At 44.2% G+C, this 20,924-nt stretch overlaps 1 protein-coding gene across 1 annotated transcript; it reads right to left on the minus strand.

The window, feature by feature from the left end:
- Window positions 1-1,585: 1,585 nt before the first annotated feature.
- On the minus strand, window positions 1,586-20,455 carry LOC121528740 (phytanoyl-CoA hydroxylase-interacting protein-like). Its single transcript, XM_041816309.1, has 6 exons — window positions 20,331-20,455; window positions 10,444-10,640; window positions 10,138-10,312; window positions 9,908-10,025; window positions 6,413-6,593; window positions 1,586-2,708 (listed from the first exon to the last, which is right to left on the minus strand). Exons 1-6 carry the CDS (start codon window positions 20,395-20,397, stop codon window positions 2,334-2,336), a joined length of 1,113 nt encoding a protein of 370 aa, XP_041672243.1. The 5' UTR covers window positions 20,398-20,455; the 3' UTR covers window positions 1,586-2,333.
- Between the last annotated feature and the right edge of the window lie 469 nt (window positions 20,456-20,924).

Genomic DNA, 20,924 nt, shown 5'->3' on the forward strand with positions numbered 1-20,924 from the left:
TGGTAAACAGTGGGAGAAATGTACAGCAACTGTGATGAAAGGCTCTAAAAGTGGTCTGAATGAGGACCCAATAATAGCCTGAGACACTTCCAGCTCTGAAATGAGGGAACTGTTAGCTAGCATGCTAGCACCAAAGCTAACGATCCAGCACACATCATTAATGAGTCAGAAACAGGACAGTCCATTCTCTGGAATCACTCTGTTGGGTGAAGGTGTTTCAGGTTGAGCCCAGGTAACCAGCCAACAAAAACAGAGACTCCATTAAAGTTGGGACATTTCTAAAGTTTATTTCTCATAGCAGCAACCCTGTGTCGGTCAAAGTCAAAGAGGTGAAATTACAGGAACACAGAAATAAATCAACATGTTAGGCTGGCTACACACAGATGGTTTTCTCATCTGGACTGATTTTCTTAACGCCCTGATCGCAGCACAGAGGAGAAACCATACAGCTGTCTGATCTCAGAAACGCGGGATCAAACGTGACTTCAGGAGTAAAACAAACATGCCAAAGTTTCTAGAACTCTTCTGATGACACGCCATCTGCAGCCCTGCTAAAGAGCTCCAGTGTTTCTCACTTTCCTCCAATGATTACCTGCCGCTGCTTTCACTTCCTGTCCTCCATCTGACTTTCTCACGTCATCCACATCACGCCAGAGTAAAACATTTAAATTTACATTTAATAACACAAGAGCAGCACTGATAAAGGTTAGAACTGTCCCTGTCCCTCACCTTGTCTCTCCACTACTTCTTAAAACTCTGATACAAAAATATAAAACGCTCTTATATCTAAATTTACATCACACTGACCGCTGATATGTTAGGAGTGTTGAGGGTTTGAGAGCAGGAAAGCAAAGGGTTAAAATTATAGACATAAACGTGACTTAAAAGGTTAGTTTGACTCATTACGCCAGCCTGAAAGAAGCAGGAAGCACGTTAGTGCAAGTGGTTTTTCATGAGAAAAAATCGGTTAAAAGTGGCGAAACAGTGCAAAAATGGAAAAAATAGCAAAAAGTGGTATTTAATGGCAAAACATAGCATAAATGGGCCAAAAGTGGCAACAAATGTGGAAAATGGCAAAAATTTGGACAAAAGTGGCAAAAATTGGAAAAAAGTCGCAAAAAAAGTTGGCAATAATGAGCAAAAATTAGGAAGTAAGTGCAATTTAATGCCTAAGGGTACCTTAAATGGGCAAAAAATTGCAAAAATGGGAAAAAAAGTAAATTAAGTGGCAAAATTGGGCAAAAAATAGGAAAGAAGTGGTATTTAATGGCAAAATGAGGCATAAATGGGCAAAAAGTGGCAAAAAATGTGGAAAGGGGAAGAATTTGGGTAAAAGTGGCAAAAATCGGAAAAAAAAGTTGAAAAAAGAAGTGGCAATAATGGGCAAAAAATAGGAAATGTGCAACTTAATGGCAAAGGGTACCTTAAATGGGCAAAAAAATTGCAAAAATTGGGTAAAATGGTAAATTAAGTGGCAAAAATGGGCAAAAAATAGGAAACAAGTGGTATTTAATGACAAAAAATGGGTTGAAAGTGGTGAAAACACGCAAAATCTGGAAAAAAATAGGAAGTAAGTGGTATTTAATGAAAAAAAAAGTGTAGAAAAATGGCAAAAATGGCAAAAAAAAGGAAAAAGTGGTATTTGGCAAAACGTAGCATAAATGTGCAAGAAGTGGCAAAATGTGATAATATGGGAAAAATTTGGATAAAAGTAGTACACATTAGAAAAAAGTTGCAAAAAGAATTGGCAATAATGGGCAAAAAATAGGAAACAAGTGGTATATAAAGGCAAAAGGTAGCTCGATTGGGTGAAAAGTGGTGAAAAATTGTGAAAAAGGGCAAAAAGTTTCCCTTTAAGGTTTTCTGGGGGAATAAAATAAAAAAAAAAGACATGAAAGAGCCTCACGTTGAGTATCACTGACTTAGTGAGATCTGGTCTGTTCTGATGGAAGGTGTCCAGGATGGTAGACTACACAGAATAAAACCGTGGATTTTGGGGGTCAGAGCGTCCTAGAACCCTCCTGATAGGCTATGATGGTGCGTGTAACGTTTAGTTGAATAACCATTTTAAACTTCACGGTTCAGGTTTAGTTCAGCCTTCTTTGGCCCACTCTCTGATAACTTTAATTCTTTAAATCAGGAAAAGTACCAAAAGTACCAAATTCCCTGGAGGGTACTTTACTCTGTTAAGCCTATTGGGGTTCCTGCTAGCTAACCAGGTATCGCTAACTCTCAGCTAGCTAGCAGCTCAACAGGAAGCTGGTCGTGAATTTATTTAGCAGCTCGTCTGCCACCCTCGTTGCTCATTAGCGGGTCGTCCAATCACAGTCCAGCTAACGTCCCGCGCTGATGTTGCAGATCTTGCAGCTCGGGTCCTTCTTGGCGTCGAGGGTGGACTGGCTCATCAGCTGATGTCCGCTGATCCTCGTCACCGTCCCTGAATCCAGATCCACGGGCTCTGTGTAGATCACCTCCAGGATGACGTCCTGCGCGTGGCGGAAAGTCAGCGAACCGTCCTCCTCTTCCGTGCAGGTCAGGAAGCGGTTGTTGGCCCGGTCCAGGGCCGGCAGGATCTCCTTACAGAAGACGTCTCCTTTGGAGCCGTCAGGAGCCAGGACCAGGATGACGTAGTGGTACGACGTGTACATGCAGTAAAAATCCCCGAAGTAGATGTTGGTGGTCCGGCTGAAGAGGACGTCTGCTCGGATCTGTGCCGGGAGAAAGGACCAGAGACAACGCTTAGAGCATTCTGAACACTGGATGAAGATCCCTGCTCTGATTGGACAGAACTGATGATCCAATCAGCTGTGACCAGCATCTCAAGGCCGTCAGAGCAGGACTGAGTCGGCACCGGGATCTCCAAACACTGGGTCCTCTTATTCTCTCGGCTTTTCACCATTCTTACTTTTCCCTTCTGTAACCCATATTACCCACATTAAACTTAACCCACATTAAACTCAGTTTTGCCTCTTAAACCATTTTTGCAACTTCTAACTATTTTTAACTACTTTCGCTGCCCAATTTAGCCACTTTTCATTGTTTTTATCACCCATTTTCGCCACTTTGAGCCAATTTTTTCAGTTTTTAACCCCTTTTCTCCATTTTTACTGCCCGCTTTGTAAGTTTTAGGATAATTTTTGCCAATTTTAACCCATGCTAGCCACTTTTTAACTGCTTTTCACCATTTGCCATTTTTACCACTATTTCCATTTTGTAACTCATATTTGCTGCTCATCCCTTTTGTTGCCTCATTTTTACCTCTTTTAGCCACTTTAACCAATTTTTGCCTCTTATTTTCTGCCAGTTTTTACTACTTTTGAAACATTTTTACCAATTTTGAACCATTTTACCTTGTTTTTAACATCAGTTTGTCCAACTTTTAACCCATTTCCTTCCACATTAGACCAGATTTGCCACTTTTAGCCAATTTCTGCAACTTTTAACTATTTTTACTTCTTAAGCTGCACAATTATCCGTTTTTACTACCATTCACCATTTTTACATTTTTTCCTCTCTTAACCCCTGGTTGCTGCTTATCCTGTTTTGGATGCTCTTAACCATTTTTTTCCGTTTTCTTTTATTCTTTTCTCTTTTTTTTTTCTTCAGAAATCTTTACATTATTTTTCCCTTAAAGATTTTTCAAAAATAAACTTGACTATGGCCGGGATTCTGCTGACCTTCACGGCCCCTGTTTGGCTGAGCCCCAGAATGCTTGTCCCTTTGCGCCCCCTAGTGGGCGGCCTTGGTTCCTCCCGTTTTTCCAAATGTTGCCAACAGATCAGAACGATTTAGACAAAAGTCCGGACCCTCAGTAGCTCCACCCACTGAAGGAAACGTCGGAAACATATTTGCATTTTAGACAAAACTCAGTTCTGGACGGTTCAGCCTACTTTACCAAAAGTTGCCAACGTGTTCATGCAGTTCAAACCAAACCATTCCTAACCAGCTCCGACCTTTTTCCAGCTGTTGCCGATATATTTGTGCAGTTTAGACAAAAACTCTCAGAACTTTCTCGGATGTTGGCGGTGAACTCATGCTGTGTTTGTGAAGATCTTTCTAAGTGTTTCCAATGATTAGGAGTAATCTAGTTAAAGCAGAGTCCTGGCCAGGTCCTCTAGCGAGTGTTGCCCCCGTATCTGTGTCTCCTGGATTCTGACTCTTTTTTAAGAGTGATTCCACCAGCTGAAGAAATCATGATGTCAGATGGAGGTTTTACCGTCTGCATGGCGTCCTGTAGGCTGCTTTGCTAAGCTAAAGGAAGACTTCTTAACTCCCAGCATGCAGCTGTCTGACAGAATATTAACTGCTATGTTTTGAAATGCCCGTGGTGTCCGTGCCACCCTGCTGGAGCCCTGCTCCGTTTGGATGCCAGGGAGCAGCGGCTTTACTCCGGCTCCCTCCTGACATCTGAGCTCCTCATCTCTAAGTCTGCGCTGGGACGTCCCGCAGAGGAAACTTTGGCTGCCTGGATCTGCCATCTCTGCAGATTTTCACTAACCGAGGATCAGAACGGCACGGTGAGGGCTGGAACCTGGATCAGCCGGCAAATCAAGACAACAAGGTGGCTTTGACCGTCTCAGCTCTTCAGTTCTGGTTCTTTTTGAACCAGGTTCCAAAGATCTGGTTCATAAGACACTGAAAGCCTGTCTGTCATCTAAAAGCTGACTGCAGCATGAATAAAGGTGTAATAATTACACTAATGAAGGGATTTTACAGTAGTCAGTGCTCCTTTGACCTTATGCCAGAGTCCTGGCCTCGTATATTTGACCATAAAAACTAAAGTGGGGCTGCCGGCTGCTGATCATCAGGAATAAGAGTGAATGTTAATATTAACCATTCAGATCTAAAGAAAACATTAGCATGGAGCTCCGTGGTCTGGAATGGAGGTTTCCGGCATTACCTCCTCTATTTACCCATCATCCCCTCCATGCTGACCTCAGCAGAAATACTCTAGAGCACTGATCATCAACTAGCGGCCCGCGGGCCATATCAGGCCCCCCTAAGCTTCCAGTCCGGCCCCTAGAAGATCACTAAATTCAGAAAAGGAGGAAAAGAAAATGTTGGTTTTAAGAGGATCTTTTGGCTTTAAATGTCTGCAGCTGTTAAATCCACCCAAAAACAACTAATATTCACATAGTTTTAGAATGACTACCCATTTGATCTGTTTTTACAGAAATTCATTTGTCAGCCATTATTAGTAAATATTTAAAAATGGGATAAAACTGTCAACAATGGCCAAATAAAGTGATGAAAAGAAGTTAAAATGTGGCAAAACATTAATACAAAAGGAAAAAGGGGCAAAGAATATATCAGTATATTAGGTTTAAAGTGGCAAAAATTGTGGAAAAAGTAACAAAAACTGGCTAAAATAGATGAAAAATAGCAAAAATGGATTGATGTGGGATAAGACAGGTAAGAAAAGTGGTTTAAAAGAGTTAAATAATGGCAAAAAAAAGTGTGTTAAAGAAGCAAAAAAAGGGAAAATGTGTCAAAAATGGCCAGATAAATTGGTGAAAAATGGGTTAAAGAGTGGCAAAAATGATCGATAAGTGCCCAAATGGGTTGTGGAGTGGCACAAAGGGACAAAAACGTGCAGGAAAAGTGGAGAAAAGTAGTTAAAATGTGGAAGAAGATTAAAAGGACAAAAAGGGCCAAAAGTATATCACAAATGGGTTAAAAGTAGCAAAAATGGAAAAAGGAGGGATAAGACAGGAAAAAAGTGGTTTAAAGGAGTTAAAGAATGGCAAAAAAATGTGTTGAAGAAGCAAAAAAAGGGCAAAATGTGTCAAAAATGGGATAAAAGTGTCAAAAATGGACAGATAAAGTGGTGAAAAGGGGTTAAAGAGTGGCAAAAATGTTCGATAAGCATCCATATGGGTTGTGGGGTGGCACAAAGGGACAAGAACTTTTTTTAAAAGTATTAAAAGGTCAAAAAACATTTATAGGACAAAAATAGCCACTGGCAGAGCAGTGAAAAGGCAGGAAAATGTGTTAAAGAGTGATGAAACAGCAGAATGTGACAAAATGGGTTAAAAGTGGCACAAAATGTCGCAGAAATGTCAGAATGAAGCAGTGAAGTAGTGAAAAGTGTGAAACATGAGTTCATGTTGGTGATAAATCATAAGTGCTGAGGGTCCAGTCTCTGGGATTTTCAGGGGCCCGGCCGGGTCTGCTGTCAGACCTGTCTCCTTGTGGTCTACGTCATTATGGGCCGAATAGATCTCAGTGGTAATGACTAAAAATGTCCTGTGATTTGACAGAAAACACAAATACTACAACAATAAGATGTTAATCAGAACAAAAAACCTGCCTTAATTTTTCTTTACATGAAAGTCCGGCCCCCAGAGACTCTGTCAGACTAAATCTGGCCCTTGAGCAGATGTACTTGATGACCCCTGCTCTAGAGCTCTACCTGGAAGCGGTAAGGTCCGTATGGGGAGTCCTGGGGTGGCTTCCCCGTGTTGAACTCTGTGTTACAACTGAAGAACAGTCCCTCCAGTTTACTGCTGATGGGCGAGCCGTGGCTGCCGCTGTCGTCTTTGACCGCCGGTAACATCCGTGTGCACTGGGCGTCTCTGGAGCGATAGGAGGAGCTGTGGAGAACAACGGGGAGAGAGTTAACTCTTTGTTCTCTGATTGGAAAGAGCGAACCTGACACGCCGGATCGACTTGTATCCGTTGCATGAATAAATTGGGCATTCATCTGGGAAAGCTCCCATAGAAAGCATTTTCAAAGGACGGGACATTTCAGAAAATCTTCTAAAGGTGATTGGAGGAACGTTCTGTCACATTCATGACGGGCCAATCAGAGCGACTAATTGCGTCATGCCCATGCGCCACTCTTGTGCCTTAGATTATTAATGGTGGAGCTTTATCTGAAACAGACGCCCTAGGTCAGGAGACTAGTGATGGGAATTCCAGCTCTATTCAGAGATCCGGATCATTCGACTCAGTTCAGCAACAAGAGACGGCTCTTTATCCGGTACCACTTCAGCTTTTAAATTAGACAAATTAAGCATTTTTAAATTTACCCATGATTGATATAACTGTATGTTTTTTTCCAAAAAAACTGTTGGACTACATCCTTTTATTCTCAGCAAAAATTTAAATAATACTCGATATAAAGCTATATTTTATCAGACAATCAAGCACTGCTTTGTCAAAGTATTTCCCAAATAAATCAGGACAGTGGGACAATAAATAAACCAAAAACTTAAAGAATGACTACATTTTACATAATGGTTAGTATAAAAGCTGTTACACAGCCTGGTACCAGTCCTTATTTCTAAGGAATTTATTGTAACTGGTTACTTAAATCTAAATAGCTACATCTCGTGTTCTCTCTCTGCAATTTGTGAAAGAGAAATGGGGTCCAGTTCTGATTAAACTGCAGCTTTGCTACAGCTACACTCGAGCTACCGTGGCGGCAGGCCGTGGATATCCCGGACAATTCCACCATATTGATCGCAAAGCCATGCTGATACAGAGTGAAGAGAGAAGCATTCACAGTTGCTCTCAGCTCTCTAATAAAGACACATTCTCAAGTTCAGATAAAACCGCCGCCGTGGCTAAGTCTGAGCAATCACTCTGCTATCGGGCCTCGTATACAACCACTCGCAACGACTAACCCTTTCCCTGTTACTCTCACACACTTATGCTGAAGCAGGTCGGCAGAAGAGCGACATCTTTCCCAACATGAAAAGCTTTTAGGGTTGTTTTTATTTCATACAAAAACATGGTCTGGCTTAGGAACAAATGCGTTGGACCAGTGTTACTCAACCAAAGAGCGAAACTGTTGAAAAATACATTTGCAAGAGCCACAATACAAGTGGTGAAAAGTGGCAATTACAATAAGTTTAAGGTGGAAAAAGCAGCAAACACTGGGAGAAAAGTGGCGAGAACGTGCAGAATGTGGCAAAAATGGGTGGGAAGTGACCAAAACACGAGTTAAAGGTGAGAAAAAACTTTCAAAAAGTGGCAGAAATCAGAAAAAAAGGTGAGAAAAGGGCACAAAGTGGCATTTACTTTCTAAATGCAGCTTCAATGGGTGAGAAGTGGCAAAAATAGCCAACAAGGGGCAAACACTGGGGGAGAGGTGAAAAAATGAGGAGAAAAAGTGGCAAAAAAGGACAGAAAGTGGCAAACATAGGTTACAGGTATAGGAAATGGTCCAAAAGTGGCAAAAAAATGAGTGAAGAGTGACTAAAATGGGCAGAAATCAGTAAAAAGGTGGGAAAAGGGGCAAAAACACATCAGAGTAGTAAAATGGGAACTAGATGGCATTTGCCTCTCTTTCTGTCTGTGTCCTTTAATGCCCTACAAACTTTTTCAGAACAAAACGGCAATATATCGTTTTCATCTCCGTGTGGACGGGGTCTTACTCCAAGCTTCATTAGCAAAGATGCTGTTGAGCCACAAACGTTTATGTCAAGCCCAGAGTCAAATTTAACACGTGTGCCGCTCAACAGCATCTTTGTTGTCCAGGCCTTTTTACCGGTAAAACATCTCCACCCTCAGATATCAGGGAGATTTCACTGATGTGATCAAGTTTCTATGTGGAGTAGGGATGGGACCGATCTGACCCAATATCAGTATCAGGTCCGATATGGACGTAATTAATAGATCAGATATCTGACTGACAGCACCGATCCAAGTGACCGATCCAAATCCATCCTACAGTTTGCGGTAGACCATGAATGCAGCGCAGTCTAACAGGAGACAGTCTGTGTGTAACTGAGCTAGTATTAGTTAGGATGTTCTCAGAGGTATAACCCTAGTAGATTAAACGTAAATCTATATTTAGAATAGTCAAAACTAGTCTAAAGATGAGAGAACACAAAGATGAGTGGCTGTGACGTTAGCCTGATAACAGGCGGCGCTAGCATTGAAAGCTGGCGCCGCTAGCGCCGTCGTTCCTCTTTGCAGATTAATATCCTGCTTTGATATTTGGCCTCTTTTCCCTTTGGTGAGTAGTCATACGTGAGCTTAACCCTCAACAGCCCGCATACCACTTTATTTCCATTTACTACTTTGGAAAACTGTTGCACTGCGTCTTCCTGCTACACACTAACAGGTTAGCGCCGAGGTTCCCATTGTTGACATCCTGTGAAGGGTCAGAGAGGAAGGCTGCGGCCATTAACTGAAGCTACAGAGGCCTCTAGTGGTGGGAGGTTCATTAAAGACAGTTTAGACAGGGATTTATAACTTATGCTCAGTTGTTGCTGTTTTTTGGATAATGTTGACATTTATTTTCTAGTAGTTCAAATAGATTTGTTTGGAATACATTTAAATTCAATTCGTTTTTGTTTATTTTTTTTGCTTTTTAATAAGAGGAGCTGGGTGGTTTACTACAGCCCCATGTAACTTCACACATTATACAACAACAATAATAATTGTTTAAATGTATACATGTATTGGAATCAGTATCGGTATTGGCACATATTTATCGGAATCGGATCTGAACTGAAAAAAAGTGGATCGGCGCATCCCTAATGTGGAGGTGTCTTACCACACTCTCCCGTATCTTTGACTGTCACAGATCAGTGAAATGAGTCAGATCAGGGTTCTGCAGCAGTTACCCATGTCGATGAAATCAGCAGCAGGTTATGTGAAGGGTTCTGTATCTTTGTTTGTTTGTTTGTTTGTTTGTTTGTGTACAAGATAACTCCAGAACGGAAAGTTGGATCGTTACCAAACTTTCAGGGAATGTTGGGATAGTGACAGGAAAGAATCGATTACATTTTGGTGATGATCTGCGCACCAATTTGTTTTTTCTCTGACTTCAAAATTTTGAACACTATAGTAATCAATGGAAGCGTGAGTTCCTCGGTGGCGCTGCTTAGGCGTGGGTCTGCCGCCTCAGACGGCCATTCTGGTTTTAGATAGGAGGGATCCTGGTTGAACCCACCCAGGCTGCTGGAAGTACTCCTGCTCTTGGTTTCTGTAGAAGATGGTGAACGGCAGCATCCTGCCGGCAATGGCCTCGGCTTTCTGCAGCAGCTGCATGAGATGGACGGTGGAGTAATCTGCACAGAAACAGACACAGGATCAAGACCGTAGCCCTGTTAGAGATCTTCACCAAAGCAGGGGGAGTACAGACCGCCTGTCCATGGACTCAGACCGGGAGAAGGCTCTGACCTGCTGTGCAGAACTCGATGATCTCACTCCACTGAGAGACGGCGTACTCTCCATCCGGCTGTTTGGTGGCGGTCTGGACGGCGATGCTGTACTCTGTACGAGGACTCAAGAACCAATGACCTCTCACGGTCATGGGGAGGGGGACCGCCTTTGCCACCAGCTTTGTGGGGACGTCCTGGAAAATAGGATCAGGTTATGAAAACAGTTCACACTAAACATGACGCCACAATAAGTATGCGGTACGGTCTGGAGTCAGGTGGAGGGGTTTGACCCTCGCTGGAGGTTCTAGCCTGCTGTTGTTCCCACCTTGTGTTTGAACTGGTTCTCCTTCTTGTTCTCCTTCTTGTTGAGGTCGATGAAGTAGTGCGTGATCTTCTCTCTGCCTCTGCTCTCCATCTCCCAGCTGATCTTGAACGAATCACAGGTGATGTTGCTGATGTGGATCTGCTGAGGAACAGGCAGGTCGTCCACGTCGCCGATGCCGCTGTCTGAAGACTCTGTTCCTGAAAGGACAGGAAGTCGACACAGGTGCATCAGTTATGAGCTTTGGTAGAGCTGAAGGGTCCATCATTCTGTGGTTTAGGTGCCTGACCTAACCCTTAAAAACAAGGAACCCAAAGACAAGGAACCCACACTCTAGGAGTCATTTGGGTGGGCTGCCCACTCCTCTTGTATACCAAACAACACATTCTATCTTTGCTCAGGCCAACCATGGAGATTGGCTGGACCCCCTGATAAACCCAGAGAATGGACCCTGATAAACCCAGACACTGGACCCTGATAAACCCAGAGAATGGACCCTGATAAACCCAGACACTGGACCCTGATAAACCCAGAGACTGGACCCTGATAAACCCAGAGAATGGTCCCTGATAAACCCAGAGAATGGACCCTGATAAACCCAGAGAATGGTCCCTGATAAACCCAGAGAATGGACCCTGATAAACCCAGACACTGGACCCTGATAAACCCAGAGACTGGACCCTGATAAACCCAGAGACTGGACCCTGATAAACCCAGAGAATGGACCCTGATAAACCCAGAGACTGGACCCTGATAAACCCAGAGACTGGACCCTGATAAACCCAGAGAATGGTCCCTGATAAACCCAGAGAATGGTCCCTGATAAACCCAGAGACTGGACCCTGATAAACCCAGAGAATGGTCCCTGATAAACCCAGAGAATGGTCCCTGATAAACCCAGAGAATGGTCCCTGATAAACCCAGAGAATGGTCCCTGATAAACCCAGAGACTGGACCCTGATAAACCCAGAGAATGGACACTGATAAACCCAGATACTGGACCCTGATAAACCCAGAGACTGGACCCTGATAAACCCAGAGACTGGACCCTGATAAACCCAGAGAACGGTCCCTGATAAACCCAGAGAATGGACCCTGATAAACCCAGACACTGGACCCTGATAAACCCAGACACTGGACCCTGATAAACCCAGAGACTGGACCCTGATAAACCCAGAGAATGGTCCCTGATAAACCCAGAGAATGGACCCTGATAAACCCAGAGACTGGACCCTGATAAACCCAGAGACTGGACCCTGATAAACCCAGAGAATGGTCCCTGATAAACCCAGAGAATGGACCCTGATAAACCCAGACACTGGACCCTGATAAACCCAGAGAATGGTCCCTGATAAACCCAGAGACTGGACCCTGATAAACCCAGAGAATGGTCCCTGATAAACCCAGAGAATGGACCCTGATAAACCCAGAGAATGGACCCTGATAAACCCAGACACTGGACCCTGATAAACCCAGAGAATGGTCCCTGATAAACCCAGAGAATGGACCCTGATAAACCCAGACACTGGACCCTGATAAACCCAGAGAATGGTCCCTGATAAACCCAGAGACTGGACCCTGATAAACCCAGACACTGGACCCTGATAAACCCAGAGAATGGACCCTGATAAACCCAGAGAATGGTCCCTGATAAACCCAGAGAATGGACCCTGATAAACCCAGAGAATGGTCCTGATAAACCCAGAGACTGGACTGATAAACCCAGAGAATGACCCCGATAAACCCAGAGAATGGACTCGATAAACAGAGGACACTGGACAAAGACCAGACACCGGACTCGATCAACCCAGATCGACTCGATAAACCCAGAGAATGGTCTCGATAAACCCAGAGACTGGACTCGATAAACCCACCACTTCTCGCCTATTTCGGCCATGTTTTACCAATTTTTTAACCACTTTAAGCCAAACTTTGCATTTTTAACCATGTTTTTGCCACTTTAATAAGCTCCTGCCACTTTTAGCCCACATTTGTATTTTTTGTTTCTCATACAGTCCACCTTTAAAAATAGTGAATTATCCCTTTAAACTCAGTGTTTTCTTCTCATATTGTGGTTTAGATGTTCAGTCTTCCACCCTAACATGGAGGACGTTTGGTTATTGAGAAAAATATCAGTTTACTGGAGCACACCAAAGATTAACCAGAGAAACATTTACTGGAAAATTCTCCACTTTCATTTTCTCTGAGCGATGTTATGATGTAAGGAGATTAAGTGTGTGGTCACAGTCACAGCAGCGAGGGATTAACCCCTTCAGGTTCAGAGTACATCGACCCCGGCTCGCATTCCTCACGTTCATGTCACTAAACATCAAATAACAGCCTGAACTGAGTGTCGGGGAAATAAACGTATGAAAATGAACAAATCTACAGTTTTTCACCTGTTATTACCAGCAGAGCAGCTCCAGGGATGCTTCTGTTCCAGGAGATGCAGAATAACTAGAATATTGTGAAAAAGTTTAGCTGTCCTGTGATTTATTTCAAGAAGTGAAGCTTCTATAGATTATAGATCAATATTCAAAGACCATGAAAGACCCTGAAGGATGAGCTCATCCCTGCTGGATGGTCTCCTTAAAACACGTTTCCCTTTCCTTTCCATGAATCTGCTCTAAAACAGTCTCTGAGAACAGCCTGACCTCTCAGCAGTGACCTTCTGTGGCTTCCCCTCCTTAAATATCTCTGATACAGCCTCTGAGAACAGCCTGACCTTTGACCAGTGACCCTCTGTGGCTGACCCTCCTTAAATATCTCTGATACAGCCTCTGAGAACAGCCTGACCTCTCAGCAGTGACCTTCTGTGGCTTCCCCTCCTTAAATATCTCTGATACAGCCTCTGAGAACAGCCTGACCTCTCAGCAGTGACCTTCTGTGGCTGACCCTCCTTAAATTTCTCTGATACAGCCTCTGAGAACAGCCTGACCTCTCAGCAGTGACCTTCTGTGTCTTACTCTTGTTGAAGAGGATGTCAGTGACTTCTTCTGGACATTAGTCCAGTCACAGTCTTCCTCACGATGAACTGAACCAGAGTGAGAGAATGAGGGCTCACAAACCTGTGTACCTGGACTTTTCCGTGGTATTCTAATGTTTAGAGATCGTGGATTTTAGATTTTTATTGGCTGTAATCACCAGGATTAAAAAAAGCCTTAAATATTTCACCTTCCGTGAGATGAATCCAGGATAAATGGAAGTTAAACTTTTTCATGATGGTCTTATTTTCTGAGATGCGGCTGTATTAATGGGGGTAGTCACTACAACAGTATTGTAGACTGGATTTCCAGGGACCCAGGCCTTGATCTGAGTCCACTTCACCCATGGCTCATTTCTTAAGGTAAAATAGGATGGTAACTGTTAACGGAGATTAGGGTCTAATTTTGGTCCTCGTTTTTTTCTCCTGCTCTGTGATTCAGACTTGTTTACTCCTTTTCTCTCTTTGTATTCGCCTCTTCATCTCCTCCTCCTCCTCCTCCTCCTCCTCTTCGTGTCCTCTCCTCTCTGTAAGGACAAAACAAACTCAGAGAGCTCTCAGCCTCAACAAACGAGGCTTTGAGGAGCAGGACAGTCCGGTCTGACAGCGTGACGTCTCCTTACATCAGAGAGGAGCGGCTGATTAGAGCTCGACCCCAGGATGGGGGAAACCTTTGAAACACTGATCATCAACTGGCGGCCCGCGGGCCATATCAGGCCCCCCTAAGCTTCCAGTCTGGCCCCTAGAAGATCATTAAATTCAGAAAAGGAGGAAAAGAAAATGTTAGTTTTAAGAGTACAGAAACAATTAATATTCACATAGTTTTAGAATGACTTCACATTTGATCTGTTTTTACAGAAATTCACTTGTCAGCCATTATTAGTAAATACTTAAAAATGGGATAAAACTGGCAATAAGACAGGCAAGAAAAGTGGTTTAAAGGAGTTAAATAATGGCAAAAGAAAAAAAAAGGGGGCCAAAAGTTTATCAAAAATGGGTTTAAAGTGGCAAAAATTGTGAAAAAAGGAATGAAAATGGGCAAAAATAGATAAAAAGTGGCAAAATGGCTAAAGGAGGGATAAGACAGGCAAAAAAGTGTTTATCAGGGTCCATTCTCTGGGTTTATCAGGGACCATTCTCTGGGTTTATCAGGGTCCAGTGTCTGGGTTTATCAGGGTCCATTCTCTGGGTTTATCAGGGTCCAGTCTCTGGGTTTATCAGGGTCCAGTCTCTGGGTTTATCAGGGTCCATTCTCTGGGTTTATCAGGGGCCATTCTCTGGGTTTATCAGGGTCCAGTCTCTGGGTTTATCAGGGTCCAGTCTCTGGGTTTGTCAGGGTCCAGTGTCTGGGTTTATCAGGGGCCATTCTCTGGGTTTATCAGGGTCCAGTCTCTGGGTTTATCAGGGTCCAGTCTCTGGGTTTATCAGGGTCCATTCTCTGGGTTTATCAGGGTCCATTCTCTGGGTTTATCAGGGTCCAGTCTCTGGGTTTATCAGGGTCCAGTCTCTGGGTTTATCAGGGTCCATTCTCTGGGTTTATCAGGGTCCAGTCTCTGGGTTTATCAGGGTCCATTCTCTGGGTTTATCAGGGTCCAGTCTCTGGGTTTATCAGGGTCCAGTCTCTGGGTTTATCAGGGTCCAGTCTCTGGGTTTATCAGGGTCCATTCTCTGGGTTTATCAGGGTCCAGTCTCTGGGTTTATCAGGGTCCAGTCTCTGGGTTTATCAGGGTCCATTCTCTGGGTTTATCAGGGTCCAGTCTCTGGGTTTATCAGGGTCCAGTCTCTGGGTTTATCAGAGTCCAGTCTCTGGGTTTATCAGGGTCCATTCTCTGGGTTTATCAGGGTCCAGTCTCTGGGTTTATCAGGGTCCAGTCTCTGGGTTTGTCAGGGTCCAGTGTCTGGGTTTATCAGGGTCCATTCTCTGGGTTTATCAGGGTCCAGTCTCTGGGTTTAACAGGGTCCAGTCTCTGGGTTTATCAGGGTCCATTCTCTGGGTTTATCAGGGTCCAGTCTCTGGGTTTATCAGGGTCCATTCTCTGGGTTTATCAGGGTCCAGTCTCTGGGTTTATCAGGGTCCAGTCTCTGGGTTTATCAGGGTCCATTCTCTGGGTTTATCAGGGTCCATTCTCTGGGTTTATCAGGGTCCAGTCTCTGGGTTTATCAGGGTCCAGTCTCTGGGTTTATCAGGGTCCATTCTCTGGGTTTATCAGGGTCCAGTCTCTGGGTTTATCAGGGTCCAGTCTCTGGGTTTATCAGAGTCCAGTCTCTGGGTTTATCAGGGTCCATTCTCTGGGTTTATCAGGGGCCATTCTCTGGGTTTATCAGGGTCCAGTCTCTGGGTTTAACAGGGTCCAGTCTCTGGGTTTATCAGGGTCCATTCTCTGGGTTTATCAGGGTCCAGTCTCTGGGTTTATCAGGGTCCATTCTCTGGGTTTATCAGGGTCCAGTCTCTGGGTTTATCAGGGTCCATTCTCTGGGTTTATCAGGGTCCATTCTCTGGGTTTATCAGGGTCCATTCTCTGGGTTTATCAGGGTCCAGTCTCTGGGTTTATCAGGGTCCAGTCTCTGGGTTTATCAGGGTCCATTCTCTGGGTTTATCAGGGTCCAGTCTCTGGGTTTATCAGGGTCCAGTCTCTGGGTTTATCAGGGTCCATTCTCTGGGTTTATCAGGGTCCAGTCTCTGGGTTTATCAGGGTCCAGTCTCTGGGTTTATCAGGGTCCAGTCTCTGGGTTTATCAGGGTCCATTCTCTGGGTTTATCAGGGTCCATTCTCTGGGTTTATCAGGGTCCATTCTCTGGGTTTATCAGGGTCCAGTCTCTGGGTTTATCAGGGTCCAGTCTCTGGGTTTATCAGGGTCCATTCTCTGGGTTTATCAGGGTCCATTCTCTGGGTTTATCAGGGTCCAGTCTCTGGGTTTATCAGGGTCCAGTCTCTGGGTTTATCAGGGTCCAGTATCTGGGTTTATCAGGGTCCATTCTCTGGGTTTATCAGGGTCCAGTCTCTGGGTTTATCAGGGTCCAGTCTCTGGGTTTATCAGGGTCCAGTCTCTGGGTTTATCAGGGTCCAGTCTCTGGGTTTATCAGGGTCCATTCTCTGGGTTTATCAGGGTCCATTCTCTGGGTTTATCAGGGTCCAGTCTCTGGGTTTATCAGGGTCCAGTCTCTGGGTTTATCAGGGTCCAGTATCTGGGTTTATCAGGGTCCATTCTCTGGGTTTATCAGGGTCCAGTCTCTGGGTTTATCAGGGTCCAGTCTCTGGGTTTATCAGGGTCCATTCTCTGGGTTTATCAGGGTCCAGTCTCTGGGTTTATCAGGGTCCAGTCTCTGGGTTTATCAGGGTCCAGTCTCTGGGTTTATCAGGGTCCAGTCTCTGGGTTTATCAGGGTCCAGTCTCTGGGTTTATCAGGGTCCAGTGTCTGGGTTTATCAGGGTCCATTCTCTGGGTTTATCAGGGTCCAGTCTCTGGGTTTATCAGGGTCCATTCTCTGGGTTTATCAGGGTCCATTCTCTGGGTTTATCAGGGACCATTCTCTGGGTTTATCAGGGTCCAGTCTCTGGGTTTATCAGGGTCCATTCTCTGGGTTTATCAGGGTCCATTCTCTGGGTTTATCAGGGTCCATTCTCTGGGTTTATCAGGGTCCAGTCTCTGGGTTTATCAGGGTCCAGTCTCTGGGTTTATCAGGGTCCAGTCTCTGGGTTTATCAGGGTCCAGTATCTGGGTTTATCAGGGTCCATTCTCTGGGTTTATCAGGGTCCAGTCTCTGGGTTTATCAGGGTCCAGTCTCTGGGTTTATCAGGGTCCATTCTCTGGGTTTATCAGGGTCCAGTCTCTGGGTTTATCAGGGTCCAGTCTCTGGGTTTATCAGGGTCCAGTCTCTGGGTTTATCAGGGTCCAGTCTCTGGGTTTATCAGGGTCCAGTCTCTGGGTTTATCAGGGTCCAGTGTCTGGGTTTATCAGGGTCCATTCTCTGGGTTTATCAGGGTCCATTCTCTGGGTTTATCAGGGTCCATTCTCTGGGTTTATCAGGGTCCATTCTCTGGGTTTATCAGGGACCATTCTCTGGGTTTATCAGGGTCCAGTCTCTGGGTTTATCAGGGTCCATTCTCTGGGTTTATCAGGGTCCATTCTCTGGGTTTATCAGGGTCCATTCTCTGGGTTTATCAGGGTCCAGTCTCTGGGTTTATCAGGGTCCATTCTCTGGGTTTATCAGGGTCCATTCTCTGGGTTTATCAGGGTCCATTCTCTGGGTTTATCAGGGTCCATTCTCTGGGTTTATCAGGGTCCAGTCTCTGGGTTTATCAGGGTCCAGTCTCTGGGTTTATCAGGGTCCAGTGTCTGGGTTTATCAGGGTCCAGTGTCTGGGTTTATCAGGGGCCATTCTCTGGAGTGGATTCTGAAGTTAAAACCAGCTGAAACTGTTCGTATGTCTGTTGTTTTTAGTCATCTGTTCTTAAGCTAGTCTGATTTCTTCCTGAAGGAGTTAAACTTTCAGCGCGATTGGATCGGTGTCTCTTTCTTTGTCTGCTGGGTTTATTTGGGGGGTATTTTCCTGATGAACCGGTCTGTAAAGTTCCCGTGTTTGCTGGGGGTTTGTTCTATCCACAACTCTTACTGTTGCCATGGTAACTGTAATCAGACTGTCTCCACACATGTGGACCAACTGCAGTAACATTTAATGAAACACATCTAAGTCAAAAACATGTTAAAAAATGGTTTTCATCAAATTCAGTGTGACATATTTGACCCTCTGGGCCACCATACAGTCCCGTTCTGTTCCACAAAGCTACATTCAAACGTTATGAAACGAGTTATGCAAACAGGCGGTGGCGTGTTACTCCTGAACGCTCTGGTAACAGCAGGTTCACTCAGCAGCTTTTTGTTATTTTTTTCCTCAACCTGCAGAAAGTCTTCCTGATAATCCTTCACTTCCTCTGTTCCAGCTCATCCTGATGCTAATCTCTGCTAATCTGCCACAGTCTGTTAGCCGCCGCTCTGCTAACATGCAGATCATCCACATCAGCCGCGCCTTAAAGTTTAAATATGTTTACCCCGGAGACGCCGGCGTGCTGACCTCAGGAGATGTAGGCTGAAGCTGTAATAGCTGACATATTCTGCTAAATTTATTTCTGCTAGCGCTGTGCTTCCCCGGCAGTGGTGAAAGATGGAAGAACTGTAGGGCACAAATACACTATATGGACAAAAGTATTCAGACACCTGACCACTCCAGCAGCAGGGACTGTGATGACATTGTATTCAGACCCATGTACTGCAGCTCTAACAGCCTCCTCTCTTCTGGAGTGTTTCTGTGTGAATGTGTGCCCGTTCATCCTGGACAGCTTTTATGAGGTCAGGCTCTGATGTTGGACCAGAAGGCCTGGACCACAATCTCTGTTCCAGTTCATCCCAAAGGTGCTGGTGGTCAGGACTCTAGTCTTTCTAGTCCTTCTCTGGGCTCTGGGCCACAGTCCTGCTGGAATAGAAAAGGGCCTTCCCCAAACTGTTGGAAGCATAGCATTGTCCAGAACATCTTGGTCTGCTGAAGCATTAAGACCAGCCTTCACTGGAGAAAAGGGGTCTAGACCAGACCCTGAAAACCAGCCCCTTACCATGATCCCTCCTCCACCAGACTCCACAGTCAGACAGGTAACGTTCTCCCAGCATCCTCCAGTCCTAGACTCACCATCTGACTGACTAACAATGCTTGGTGGTAGGGACTTGGGGATGTGAGGCTTTCATGCAGCTGCTGCCATGGAAACCCATTTCATGTTTTAGTGTTTACCTTAATGCCAGAGGAAGTTCAGAACTCTTCAGCTACAGAATCATCAGACATTGACATAATAATAATAATAATAATAATAATAATAATAATACAACAACAACAACAACAACAACAATAATAATAATAAAAATAAGAATAATGTCATATTATTAATAATGATAATAATAGTAATAACAATAATAATAATATAATGTTAATACAACAACAACAACAACAATAATAATAAAAATAGTTATAACAATAATTCAATGATAAGCATAACAATATTATTATTATTACTATTATAACGGCCAAATACTTTTGTCCATGTTTAAAAATAACAAAGAAAGAATAAATGTCTGCAGAGTACGGAAGAGTATTGGGGCCACTGAAAAAAAAAATTCTGAGACGAAATTTTTTTTTCACTTGTGAGATTAAAGTCAGAATTCTGAGATTAAAGTCAGAATTCTGAGACTTTAATCTCAGAATTCTGACTTTAATCTCACAAGTGAAAAAAAAAAATTCGTCTAAAATTTTTTTTTTCCAGTTGCCCTAATACTCTTCCGTAGCAGAGGATGAGAAACAAACTGCATCAATGAAAACCTGCAGAGCTGTCAGGATAGCTGAGATCAGACAGGATGGTTGTTAAACTTCACTGCTCAAGAGACACAGGAGACCCCACCCACCACGCCGATTTAACCTTTGACCCTCTGAACACACACACTTCATATGAATATACAGTCAGATCACACCACTGCACTATTCTAGAAACACAGGAGACCACACTCACCATGCCGATTTAACCTTTGACCCTCTGAACACACACACTTCATATGAATATACAGTCAGATCACACTATCGGCCTCCACTACAGCTAAACGCTGCCTAGCTACCGCCTCCTACCGCCTACTGCCACCATGGCTTCAGCTTTGGAGGAAGATCAGCCTGTCGACAGACATGGATCTGGAGGATTTAGAGGTTGTCTTAGTCACTCTCCACCCCTCATTGGACCCACGCCTTAGTTACCAACAGTAAGGTGATGCACACCTATGAGGGCGCAGTCAGACGTCCCAGTCCTCTACAACCTTTGACACTCCTCTCGGATCCTGAACCTGGAGCAGGGCTAGGGTTAGGGTTAGGATACCGACCTTCTCTGTCACACAGCTGCAGACTCTTCAGCTCCACGCTGGGGCTGCTGAGGTGAGACTCACTCATGGTCACGTCCAAACACGAAGACAAGCGCTGAGACGAGAGGGGAACATCCGAGCGTCCAGCTGCTGAGAGGATCAACTCATCTGACTGCCGCTCGCCCCACCACTCTCTCTCTCTGTCCTTGATCGCCCCATGTCACCCAGGCAGAGAGAGAAAGAGATTTTCATTTAAAGCAGCCACAGCTGAAATTACAAAGACAACTTTTTAACCGCTTTTCACTTGTTTGGTCATCTATTTTGCCTCATTTTTGCAACTTCATGTACCACTTTTCATATTTTTTCTGACTTTTGCCTCTATTTTATTTTATGAACCCAAATATGTTGCCTTTTTCCATTTTTGACACTTGACCACATTTCAGCCACTTTGTCCCTCTTTCTAAACCCACATTTGCTGTTTTTATCTTTTTTTGGCCTTTTTAAACCAATTTTGCCCATCTCTGCCAGTTTGTTTTTTTTAACCCATATCTGTAACTTATAAAAAAATTTTTAACCACTTTTTCCACAGTTTTTCACCATATTTCTGCCCATTTT

Source organism: Cheilinus undulatus, linkage group 20, assembly GCF_018320785.1.
Source record: "Cheilinus undulatus linkage group 20, ASM1832078v1, whole genome shotgun sequence".
Lineage (NCBI taxonomy): Eukaryota > Metazoa > Chordata > Actinopteri > Labriformes > Labridae > Cheilinus > Cheilinus undulatus.

What these genes read in the sequence shown, in the direction of transcription:
- LOC121528740 (XM_041816309.1), bottom strand. Translation starts at nt 20,397, where the DNA reads ATGAGTGAGTCTCACCTCAGCAGCCCCAGCGTGGAGCTGAAGAGTCTG. An exon ending in CATCGAGTTCTGCACAGCAG is followed by an intron (nt 10,026 to 10,137) that starts GTCAGAGCCTTC and finishes GTTTCTGTGCAG; the next exon opens with ATTACTCCACCGTCCATCTC. An exon ending in GAGTACTTCCAGCAGCCTGG is followed by an intron (nt 6,594 to 9,907) that starts GTGGGTTCAACC and finishes TGTTCTCCACAG; the next exon opens with CTCCTCCTATCGCTCCAGAG.